We start from the raw sequence: 13,328 nt of genomic DNA, 5'->3' as shown, positions 1-13,328 counted from the left end.
GCTACAACCTTTTTAACTATATCTCACTTTTGAACAGCCATGTGACTTTTTTTTGAAAAAAAGAAAGAGGACTTTCTGTTCAACTTCTGAAGATGTCCGTTGCAAGAAGTGGTGTACCTTTTGCGGAAGGCAAGAAGGGGAAAAATAGAAAGAAGGATGAAGAATCAAAGTACACCAATGACTAGAGTGGAAGCTGCCAACTTGAGTTGAAAGAGACTCATATTCAGATTTTAGACATTAAAAAGGATCTTGAAGGTTTGAATGACAGAGTGGAAAAACTGAAAAAAATACCTGATTTACATAGTAACCAATTCAAAGAAGTTAGCATGAATTTAAAGGAAGTTACAGTATTGTTGGAGAAATACAGACAAAAATATATTGATTTGGAAAGCAGGAATCAAAGATTGAATTTGAGAATCTTTGGTCTGCCAGAAAACCTGGATTCGGACAAGGAGGCAGTTCTCCGTGAAGCTTGAAAGCATAGGACTATAGAATATATAAAGGATCTGCTATTCGCTTCGTGGACGATTACCTGCAAGAAGTTAATGAATGAGGAAAATGCAAAGAAATAATGGCTGAGTTCTTCAAACAACAATGCAGACCTTCCCTCTGCTTTCCTGTGTGTTTGAAGATCTTTTCAAAGGATGATCAACCTATGTAGTTGAATTTCCTGGAGGCTGGATGGAAGTTCCTCCGAGAAAAATGTTCTTTCCATCCAACCTGTTTGATCTGTTATAATTAATATGCTGGTACTGTTAAATAGATCGGACTGCATGTTGCTCGGTGCTGATTTGAATTGAGCTATTTCATTTAATATAACCTTTCTTATTTCTTTTTTTAATTCTGTATAATTCTTTTCTCTTTATCCCTTCTTTGGTGTTATTTACAATTAATGTAATGTGTCATGTAAGTTTTTTTTAGAATTGGTTCTTTACCATTTAATTAAATTACTTTATTCTTTATGAAAGTATAGAGAGTCATTTTATAAAGGCAGAACATTCTTCTATTTTTTTTAAATTTTCAGACAGCTGTGGTTATCATTCCAATGTTTATGAATACCAATCTGAAAATTGTTTAGTTTCTGTGTCCATCCAGTTGGACCCAAGGGCACACATAAGCTGACTGCTGTAATCAAGGGCATACTGCCTTTGACCTTGTAACTAGTTGTTGCCAAAGAATGGAATAGACAGGAATATTTCAGTTTTATTTCAGATTGTAAAATATACACATTTTTAACCCTTACAGATATAGATTGATAGGTATCTGAATAGACAAGTGTTTAAAAAGGTTATGGGAAGAAGGCAGGGAGTTGGACTGAGTGGCAGAATGCATCAGCTAGTGTTGGAAAGGCAGAGCAGATTTGACAGGCTGAAATAGCCTACTGTTCTTGTGTATCTTATGTTGAGAAAGGTCCTGTTTATGTACAAGATATTGAATGTTAACATAGGAGTGCAAAAAGCAATCATTGAACTAGATTATTTTTTTCTTTATGTAAGTTTATAGAATCATATTAAAATGGCGGAATACTCTTCTAAAGGCTGTGAGAGTCAGAATTAAATATAATTTTGGAGGCTTGCCAGTTTCAGACTGGGGATTAGATTATGTGTAGGTTAGCATGCAGCTCCATTGCAGAACTGTTCAGCAGTGTGTTGAGCGATAGGGCTTTGCTAGGTTAGTTTTATTGTAGCTGTGAGAGTTCAGTCTTAAATATAAATCTTTTCAATATTTTGGTATTTGCCATTTTTTTGGTTCCTCTTTTGAATGTGGTCTATGCATGCGCAAAAATTTTTACTTTTACAATTTTTAAATAAACTTTTAAATGGATGTTAAAAAATTATAAAATTATAACTTTGTTGAACCATCCAATTAAATGAAAAAAAATATTTTTAAACGTTTAAAATGTTTCAAGCTGATATTATCTTTGCACAAGAAATGCACATTCGCAAAAAGATTGGTTTTTAAAGTGCTAGAGAAGTCTACAATTTCATTTCTTGTCTCAGATTAAAGTTAAAGGTGTATCTATCTTTATTGACTCTAAAGTTTCCTTTGTGTATTTTAAAATAATTATGGATCCCATGGCGAGATTTTTAATATTTGCAGGTACACTGATAAAAAAGTAGCCTTGGTTAACATATATGTTCCTAATGTTGACGATCCAGATTATTTAAGAAGATATTTGTTTCTTTACTGAATCTAAATAAATATAAAATGATTATGGGTGGAGATTTTAACTGATGTCTTAATCCAATGTTTGATAGGTCTTCCTCTAATCAGATGCTTCCTAATAAATCTGCTACTTTTATTAATTCTTTTTTGATTGATTATGGATTGGTTGATAATGAATGCTTTTACATCTTAAGAATGAAGATCCTTTTTTCCCCCCTCATGTTTATCATAGTTATTCTAGGATTGATTATTTCTTTATTGATATTCATCTGGTTCCCTTTGTAATGGACTATGTATATGATGCAATCACGCACCCTTGAAACTCTTTAAATTTTCTGATGTCATTTCCAGAGCTCAGCAGTGGCAGTTCAATTTGACTTTACTTCGAGATGAGAAGTTTGTAGACTTTATTAAGGAATAAACTTCTCTTTTTTAACAAATTCAACTGAAGGAATGTCGAGCCTAACTGGGATACATTTAAGGCATACCTGCGAGGACAAGTAATTTCTTATTCAGCAGGGTTAAGAAAATGTACTAAAGAACAGTTGTTATTACTGAATAAAAAAATTAAAGAAGTTGATAGAGAATACTTGAAGAAACCTAATATGGATTTCAATAAGGAAAGAGTATATCTCCAAATGCAATATGATTTATTATTTACATACCCTATCGAGAGAATTATTTAAATCAAAAAGCTAGTTTTAAGTACATGGAAATAAATTAGGTAAATTATTAGCTGGACAATTAAAGGCAGCGATGGCTGAAAGACAGATTCCTAAAATTTCTAAAGGAGATGGCAATATTGTCATGATTAAATATCGATCATGATTAAATTAATAAGGCATTTCAGGATTTCAATTCTGATCTATGTGAATCTCAGTTTCCTGATAATACCATAAGTATGGATAGATCCTGCAATGAATTTCTTCTAATGATCAACTTTTATTGGAAGCTCCAATTTCAGAAATGGACATTTTTAAAGCTATTTCCTCTCTTCAATCCGGCAAAACCCCCAGATCCAAATGGTTCTACTGTTGAGTTTTTTTAAATGCTTTGCTAACATACTAATGCCACGGTTGTGTAGGGTGTTTAAAAATTCTGTATCTCTTGGAACTTTGCACATTAGGGTTAGGACATTTTATGAAGCATCAATTTTGTTAATTCCTAAAAAAGATAAAGACTTTTAGATTCTGCTTTCTATAGACCAATATTGTTGTTGAATGTGATTCCAAAATTGAGTAAGGAATAATATTGTTCAATATATTATATGTTGCATTAAGTATTGAAATAGATTGATGTTTCTGTTTTTACTATAAGACTCTGTATTCTACTCTCCTCATGTATTGTTTACTTATAATATGTTTAATAAAAAGAAAGAAACCTGATATAAGAATAGAAAGTACTAAAAATTATCTTCAGGCAGCATCTCTGGAAAGAGCAAGAGAGATGACATTTCAGATCAAAGGACCTTTGTCGTGTTCTTATGAAAGGCTTTTGAACTGTAAGATTAACTCTGTATTTCTTTGTATGAACGCTGCCTTACTGGTCAGTTGTTTCTAGATTTTTTTTTTTGCTTTTATTATGAAAGATCTTGTATCTTTCTAACCATATATATCATTTTATGGAATTTTAGAGGTTGGTAACTTTCATTTATTTTCTGCTGGTAAGAAAGACTTAACGCCCAAACCTCTTGTATTGATTTCTTGTTTTGTGCACCACTTTCATTTGAAATAAAAGGAATAACATGCTTCTAGATTACTTAAAAGAAATATAAATGTTAATACCACAGAAATAGTCCTGAATCATATTCTGTCAGACCTCTTTGAACCCATCATTGGATTTAACTGCTGATTTTGGAGAGAAGGAAAGCCCTCATAAGCCACATCCCAGCTTTGATGTGCAAATCCTTATTTTCTTGAAATAGTTTGAAAAATAATGCTATTAGAAGATTAAAAAATACAATTCCCAATATAATTGACTGAATAGTACTTCCAAATCATGGATCTTTACGTAGGCTCACAAACAAGATCAATTTCTAAATTTTAACTTATAATAACAGAGTTGTCAGCAAAATATCAACAGCAAGTCATTGATTTTGGGGAGGTGACTCCTTCAATTAATTTTTAATGAAGGCATGAGAGGACAATTCACTGCATAAATGCTCTTTTAAATGTATTAGTTTTAATCATTAATGCTCTATCATTAATTTTGGTTACTCAGAATTTCAGTTACTGAGGAAAAATAATAATTTAAAAAAAGAATGAGTGGCAACAATACAATCACATTTTTTAAACTAACATAAAGATTATTAACTAACATAAAGGAAAAGTTTATAGGAGAATAGAAATACTAAATCAAATATGGGAAAACATGAAATTAGTTATATGTACTCTGACAATAAATCTGAACTTTAAACTAATTTCATGTTTTCCCATATTTGATTTAGCCAATTATCATTTAATATTATATAGTTTTCCATTTCTGTTTGCTTTTCAGAAATTTCTTTGAACGCTTCAAACCCTGGAGTTTGTATTAAAGTTATTCCACGAAAACAAGTTAAGCATGAGTGGGAACTTCCTGATGTCAAGTATCAGTTTATTACAAGGTGAACCACCATTGCAATTTTCTTACTCACAATTTATTAATAGAGAAGATATGTTTTTATTGATCTAAAATATGAATTAAAATAAATTTTATTCTTTGCCCACTACTCCATTTTTAATTGACTTGAGTCAGTATAATTTGAGCAAATTTAAGAGTTTCAGTTAACATAATTTTTTAAAATCAGAAACAATTTTATTTATTCAAATAATTTCTCGTACTCATAGTGAAAAACAATAGTTGATAGATCCTCATGTTGTAGTGTGGAGGATCATGTAATCTCTCCATTGGTAACAAAATCAGAAGCCACCACATCTGTCAATCAGTCAAGACTACCCATGCTGAGCACTCACCTTGTAATTGGCCTTTTTGAAAAAACGCACATGTCGCCACTGGCTTCGTTAATCACCTGCCCCATTTTGGGCATACCTGTGCCGCACTGACTTGTAGAGGAGATAAAGCCTAACACGTGGAGCATTCTTTTCCCTGAGGAACGAAACCCAGCTCCTCTCCAAGTCAGGAGCCAGAGTCGACTTTGGGGAATCAATACCAAGATCTGTGCCAGGAATGGGTCCAGGGCTTTTGTAGAGCACACTAACATACCATCGCTTTACTGTGTTTCTTTCTAACTGTTACGAGCCCAAAGGACCCCAAAACCCAGCAGCAATAGACATTCACCAAGACAAGTGGCTTTCAAAACAAAAGTTATTTTTAATCAATAGAATCAAACATTAACTTAACTCTATACTTAACTAACCCAAATTAACCCCCTTCTAATTCTAAGCGTACTTGTATGCAATGTGTATAAATTCAAGAAAAGTTATTTGGTTCACAGTTCAATCTCACTTCTCCTTCTACCAAGTTCTCTGGTTGCAGGCAATCACCATACTATGCACAGAATTTAACATGTATAAAGTTCACCAGGCTTGGGGCTTGAAAGGTAAATGTTTACCGCTCAGGAAGGTTCTTGTAGGGTTTACAGAGAGAGATATTTGTTGCTCCAAGATTTCCACAACTGAGATACCACCACTAGTCACCTCAGGGTCTTGCTGATGAAACTTGCCCCATCAGGGTCTTCTAGATGGTAACCTCTTTCTTCAAGCTACTACAGAGTTCCATTCCTTCCTCTATTTCAAGAGAAACATCAGACAGATAGCACTTCCAGCCATCTACTGCTCTGGAACTTGGTTGAATCAGTTTCAAGCAGTTTTCCCTGGATTGCACTTTTCAATTACTTGTCAGTGTCCCACACACTGACTGACTGACTGAACTGTTTACTCTCTCTCCCAACTGAAACTCCAAAAAGAGCATGTGACTCATGTCTTGCAAAACCCCCACCTTCCTGAGCAAAACAACAGGAGTTCTTTCTTCTGCTCCCATCTGATAAACAAAATCCAGGAGTGACCTTTCTGTGAGCACTTTGCAGAAAGGGTACTGATAGACAGCATGACTCCAGCAAGACAATTGGGAGTAAATTGGGCAGCACGGACTTGTGGGCTGAAATGGCTGCTACGGTGCTGTATGTCTAAATTTAATTTTTTTTAAAAACATAAATTTAAAAATCATTTGAGAGACTGGGAAAGAGTTGAATTCAGATGCACCTGGGTGATCAAATGACTGAAAATATTTGGTTATGTAAGCAAACAGTTAGGATAGCAAAATATATAGTTCCCTTTATTTCAGAGGTTGGTTTATTAAAGTCATTAACAAATATTTAGAGGCATGGTGAGGCCACATCCAGAGATTGGACTGCAGTTTGGTTCCCTAACTTAAGAAAGCTTCTTGACATTGCTCTGAGATGTGACCAAAATTTGAGTAGATTTTGGCCTATTACCCCATTATTTAGAAGAATAACAGTTCACTTTTTGAAACAATTCTTGAGGGATTTGAGAGCGGATGTTGAGAGGATGCTTCTCTTTTTGGGGATCTAGTTTCAGAGTAAAGAGGTAGCCATTTAGGACAGAGTAATGGAGTATTTTCAATACTAACTGGAGATATCTCTGGATGCTATCTTGTTGAGATAGTTCTTTGGATGAAAATGCTGCAGGAAGATAGAGTTGAAGTTGATGATCAGCCATTGAATATCAGAGAAACATAAAACTGTTACTGTTTCTTTGTTAATTCCTTGCATTGTACTTAATTTCTTTTCATAAAGTCTTTTCATTATTTTCTAATTGGCATTTGAGAAAAAATTAAAATAAATTACAAGGATGCCTAGAATTGATTTTGAATGATCCATTCAGATATGTAGTTAATATATTTGACATTGATATTTGCTTTAAAACTTGACCAACAAATTTTGACAGGAACCAATGTAAAACAACATTTTCTGCAATTGACTTATTTCAAGTTGTCACCTTTATTTATCGTTCATACCATGTTCGCACGGTAAAGACGAAATATTGTTTCTCCAGGACCCTGGAGCATATTTACATAAATATAAGTTAAAATATAAGTTAAACACATTAAATATTAAGACGTATACTGCAAGAGTCTCCGGTACCAAGGTATTCTATGCATATATGTTCTGGGAATTCAGGAGTCCGATGACCTGGGGGGGGGGGGGGATAAACTGTTGTCCAATCTGAATGTATGGGCCCTAGTGCTAGAATACTTCCTACGAGATGGCAGAAGGGTGAACAGTTTACTTGAGGGGTGTGTGGAGTCCTTCACAATGTTTATTGCCCTTTCACCTGCAATGAGTGTTGTAAATGTCCTTCATGGTAGGAAGAAAGCCCCCAATGATCTTTTTCACTGACTTCACTATTCTCCACAGGGTCTTGCAGTCCTAGGAGGTGCTGCTACAAAACCAGATGGTGATGCAGTTGCACAGGATGCTCTCGATACATCCTCTGTAGAATGTAGTGAGGATGGGGAGTGGGAGATGAATTTTCCTCAGCCTTTTCAGGAAGTAGAGGCGCTGTTGAGCTTTTTTGGCTATGGAATTGGTGTTAAGGGACCAGGTGAGATTCTCCACCAAGTGCACTCCAAGGAACTTGATACTCTTTATGTCCTCAATGGTGGAGCCATCAATGATCAGCGGAGCAAGGTTCTTCTGGACCCTCCTGAAGTTGACAACCATCTTTTATTTTTTTAGTATTCAGATACAGGTTGTTGGCTCTGCACCAGCCCGTTAGTAAGCTACCATCCTTTCAGATATTTCTATTTTAACTTTACAAAAAAAAAACATGTCTGTTATGTATGTTATAACTAATTCTAACTATAAAGCAATATCTTTTTCTCAGGGATAGGCTTGACACTGTGCCTGATGGTTACATTTGTGATGTAATTGGCCTTGTCACCTTCGTTGGAAGATGTGAAAGAATCAAAAAAGCAGGTAATGTGTGCACAATGCTCATTAAAGAATGATAGTTTATTGTCACATATGTTATTCAATGTGCATATGCACCAAAATTCTTGGTGCAGCCAAATGGGTAAAAAATTATATAATAGTAAATTAATTGAATTAAATTAAAAGAGACAATATATACATAAAATAGATAAATACTATTCTTTTTGTTAAATCTTCCTTTCACAGTGAAAGGATAGATTGGACTGGGATGAGAGATTCTATTTAAACACATGTATGGGCTTATGAAGAAATGTTGCAGAAGATGGATACTCCTATACATGCTATCTTATACAGTAGAAGTTATTTTTATTAACTAGGGTGTCTTTTCAGGAGGTACAAATATCAATAGTCTTACACAAGCATGTGCAAAACCCTTGGACTTTGATCTTGAAAATACAGTAGTTCTTTGAGTTCACAATAGAAAAAAAAGCTGTACTGTATTTTTGACATTATTCAGGCAAGCACATTAACAATTACCTTTCATGCCAAGAACACAAAGAGTTTATCGGAATTGTCAAAACCATCAGCCATCAAGATATCATAGTACCATAATCTATACATAATTTTCAATTGTATACTTCATTTTCTGGTAGATAATTAATGATTAAGAATTATAGAACTTCCATGGAAGGGAAATTTGCAGCATCAAGATCTTGGCAATATTTGACACCAAGAAATTTTAGTGTTTTAGCACTAGTTACATTTTAAAATCTTCATTGGTTGTGGATAAATGGTAGGAAAGTGGATTTGAGAGGAAAAATGTACCAGTCACACTTTGAATGGTGGAGCAGCTTTGATGGACTAAATGACTTATTCTGCATCTATATCTTATGGACGTTATGGTCTTTATCGTTGATCAGCAAAATCAAGTGCATTTTGGTTTTGTGGATTCAAATTTTCCAACAACCCAACAAAGTACCTTAAACAGTTTGAGGCCCACCATCATAGCCCCCTTCCGAGATGGAGTAAGTGACCCAGGTATTGTAATTGACTACACAATTAACATTCATTAAAAACCTATTAATTAATTTTAAAGTATGATAATGACATTCTTTTCTGTAATCCCTATTATCCAATTTTTGATGTAATCAGTTCTACTAAACTTGGTTCTTTTCCAGCTCCATTCCTGTCCATTTGAGCACTTCCTTGGTGATACCTGCCTTGATTAATTCCCTAATTGAGTTTACAATACATCATGTCAACGATTGATGTCCCATTATCTAATAGACCAACATAAACTGACATATTGTTTAAGTATCCACATTACTTCATGAATAGTTTAAAAGCCAAAACTATGAGGGTTCATAATGTACCTACCTAATTCAGTTTCACAGTTGAAATATTTGCATTTGGGTTATGAAAGAATCCTCATTATAATTTTTTTTAATATAAACTAATTGGGAAATTTTTGCCAAATAGGTCTTTGTTGTTTTCAATAGATACTAAAATGTTTATCTATATACGCTAATCTTTGTGAGGTTTTTCAGTTGGTTGCTTTTCCAGACTCTTTTGTGTAGTCTTCCAAAGACGCTATTTGCCTTGGCGAGTCTGTTGTCTCTTTCGTTGTCGATCCTTGCATCTGATGAAAAGGTGCAGCCGAGATAGGTAAACTGGTTGACCGTTTTGAGTTTTGTGTGCCCGATGGAGATGGGGGGGCTGGTAGTCATGGTGGGGAGCTGGCTGATGGAGGACCTCAGTTTTCTTCAGGCTGACTTCCAGGCCAAACATAACCACACTCCTGTTCGGCTCCGAATCATGGGTCCTCTACCAGCATCACCTACGGCTCCTAGAACGCTTCCACCAGCGTTGTCTCCGCTCCATTCTCAACATTCATTGGAGCGATTTCATCACCAACATCGAAGTACTCGAGTTGGCAGAGGCCGACATCATCGAATCCACACTGCTGAAGATCCAACTGCGCTGGGTAGGTCACGTCTCCAGAATGGAGGACCATCGCCTTCCCAAGATTGTGTTATATGCCGAGCTCTCCACTGGCCACCGAGACAGAGGTGCATCAAAGAAGAGGTACAAGGACTGCCTAAAGAAATCTCTTGGTGCCTGCCACATTGACCACTGCCAGTGGCCTGATATCGCCTCAAACCGTGCATCTTGGCGCCTCACAGTTCGGGGGCAGCAACCTCCTTTGAAGAAGACCGCAGAGCCCACTTCACTGACAAAAGACAAAGGTGGAAAAACCCAACACCCAACCCCAACCAACCAATTTTCCCTTGCAACCGCTGCAACCGTGTCTGCCTGTCCCGCATCGGACTTGTCAGCCACAAACGAGTCTGCAGCTGACGTGGACATTACCCCTCCATTAATCTTCGTCCGCGAAGCCAAGCCAAAGAAGAAGAAAATGTTTATGTTGAATCAACTTTGAAGATATGAATGAAAAACTGCAATTTTTATACTACATTTGACTGAATGAATTTCTCATTGGTAAATTCTCATTTTATGTCACTTTAATTAGCTGCAGATGGTCCACTGCACTTATGTATACTATATGCATAAAATTGGTTTATTTGGATTAATAATTACCACATAAGCATATCTAATATCAAGCTTCAACCATCTGAAATCTTGGAGATCTAAATTAGTAGAACAGTCTTAAAGTGTGTTTCCAGTGAATGAGATTTTATCCTCTTAAAGTTGTGCCATTTTGAATCAATCCACTTGGATATATTTTATATGAAAGAAAAAAAAGTTTAAATTGTATTTATTTTTCAAATGGTGTACATTGTAATCCTTATATTTTAATCTGATGCTGAGTTTCTGCTTTTACTTGAGGCAGGGGCTGTTTGGTTGCTTTGAGTTTAGCTTCAATCAAAATAAATTGGTGTGTGATAGAAACCAAACCTTTATGTAGCATTGGAGTGGCATTTTCTTTCTTCATAATCAATTTTCATTCATCTGTGGCATATGGAAGATAAATATAATTTGAAACATGAATGATGTCAAAAGCTAAGTTCAGATTTATTGTCAGAGTACATACATTGACATCACATACAACCCTGAGATTCTTTTTCCCTCTGGGCCAGGCAGAATTTCTACTTATTAGTAGTTCCAAAAAACTACTCGAAAAGATATGGGTACGAAAAAGAGAAATGTGACATATAATGTAAAAATTATCTTTCTGGAATTAGAAACATGCAAATTTCAATGATTTTTTTTCATTAATTGTTTTTTCCTAATAGAATGCGGTGATGAATTTTGGGTTCGACGATTTGTTGAAATGGTGGATGAAACTAGTGCAGAACCATTTATTCTGGAGCTTTATTGTACTTCCCAACCAGAAATTTACCAACGGCTTCATCCAGGTAGTGAATTTTGAAAATGTTTCTCCAAAGTATCATATTTTTATTACAATATGTATGCAGAGTAAATTCACAGAGTCTGTTGCAGTGTGCACAAAATGTAATACTCCAACCTATTGCTGAAAAATTATTTTAATTACAGTGCGTATATTTTAGATATTTTTAATTGATTCTTTAAAGGTACTCTTAATGGCTTGAATTTTGTGATAATAATGACAGAAAAACTGCATGAAACAGTAACTTGGATATATGCACACATGGTTTTATATGGAAATCCCAAAATTGCTTTCAGTACACCTCTGAAGTCTGTGTCTGTTTGCAAAGTCATTTAACTGAAGTTTGAGGTGCATCATTATATAAGAAATAAGACTCAAGTTAGAGACATTAAAATTATACTCTATCCACCCTGATGAGTGCAGCCTAATGACTAGGGACCTCTCAAGATGCACTGTGATTTGATTGCTTGGCCTTCGGTTCAGCTAAGAAACACTCCACGTGCAGAAGTGAACACCTGGAGAACATTCCAACTTGAGCTTAATGACAAATTAGATTCATACCATTTAAGTGGACGTATGTGATTTCTCCAAGAGAATGATTTTACTTGTGAACATAATGTTTGTGCACCACAATGAATTGATGATGACACAAACATCGCCTCTCCTGGTTTTTCCTGATGCCAGTTTTTGGTCAGCACGATGGAGGGTGTAGCCCTTGGGCTGTAGTGCCATGTCCAGAATGTCTGCATTTAGCCTTGTTTCTAAAAACACATCACACAGCACTCCCTGATGCCTCTCTGATGTTGAAGACTGGCTTGGAGTTCATCGTTTGTACTCCAAGGATCGTACATTGGCCAGGAGGATGGAAGGGAGCGGAAGCCTCAGGGCTTGCGTCTCAGCTTAACATGTAGCCACCCCCCCCCCCGCCCCTGCGTCCATGTGGTCAGGTCTTCTTTACATGGCCCATAGGTCCACTGCTGGTAATTCCTGCAATGTTTAAATGGTCCTTTAAATCTCCTGCAGTGTTTAAATGTACTGAATGTCAGCTGTTTGCAACTCTCGTGGTTTAAGTGGCCCGGCTGTTTAAAGGCCCTGCGTTCTGACGGAGACTGCCAATTCTTTTAATTCTGAGGTCTGCCAGAGTTCTTAGGATACCCTTATTAACAGATAAGTTTGATTTTGTGTTTCTGGTTCTGTGCTTGTATTTTAGTAGTTCTGAGCAGGAATATTTGATAATTATTGTCAGAGCTGCATGTAAAGAGTCGCCACTGTAAGGTGCCATCTTTAGATCCTATCAGTGAATTCATGTCATCATCAATTCATCATGGTGCACAGACGTGACGGTCATGTCCCAGTTCTGCTTCCCCAACATGGAACATCTGGTGATCAAGTGCCACCCAATCTACCTGCCGAGGGAGTTCACTATCATCATCCTCGTCACCGTGTACATTCCACCTCAGGCTAACATCAGACTGGCACAGGAGAGACTGAGCACTGTGATCAACAGCCATCCTGATGCCTTCCCGATCATTGTAGGGGACTTCAATCTGGCCAAACTGAAGAAGTCTCTGACAAACTACCACCAACACATCACATGGAAGACCAGGGGAGCCAACACACTCGACCACTTCTACACCACTATGAGGGACGCCTTCCGAGTCATGCCATGACCACACTTCGGCAAGTCTGATCTACTCCCAGCATACAAGCAGAGACTGAGGACCACAGCATCAGTTGTGAAGATGGTGATAGTATGGTTGAGGGAGGCAGAGGAATGTGCAGGACTGCCTTGAATCGGACTCTTAACATATCAAGAACTCATCCATAGACTTGAATGAATATGCAACAGGTGTCACCAACTGCATCAAGACCTGCATGGATGAGTGTGTGCCCATGTGC

General features: G+C 36.3%; 1 protein-coding gene across 9 annotated transcripts in view; it reads left to right on the top strand.

The window, feature by feature from the left end:
* The window catches only part of LOC138739297 (RPA-related protein RADX-like), a 63,701-nt gene that overhangs the window by 13,083 nt on the left and 37,290 nt on the right, over window positions 1–13,328 (top strand). For all 9 annotated transcript variants that reach the window (XM_069891067.1, XM_069891066.1, XM_069891065.1 and 6 more), the window contains 3 exons: window positions 4,663–4,771; window positions 8,013–8,104; window positions 11,314–11,436. In XM_069891067.1, coding sequence (XP_069747168.1) covers window positions 4,663–4,771; window positions 8,013–8,104; window positions 11,314–11,436 — 324 coding nt within the window. The remainder of the gene's footprint in view (window positions 1–4,662; window positions 4,772–8,012; window positions 8,105–11,313; window positions 11,437–13,328) is intronic.

The sequence above is a fragment of the Narcine bancroftii genome, chromosome 7, assembly GCF_036971445.1.
Source record: "Narcine bancroftii isolate sNarBan1 chromosome 7, sNarBan1.hap1, whole genome shotgun sequence".
Classification (NCBI taxonomy): domain Eukaryota; kingdom Metazoa; phylum Chordata; class Chondrichthyes; order Torpediniformes; family Narcinidae; genus Narcine; species Narcine bancroftii.
Note: the sequence above shows the minus strand (reverse complement) of the source record. Positions and strands in the feature narration are given on the sequence as shown.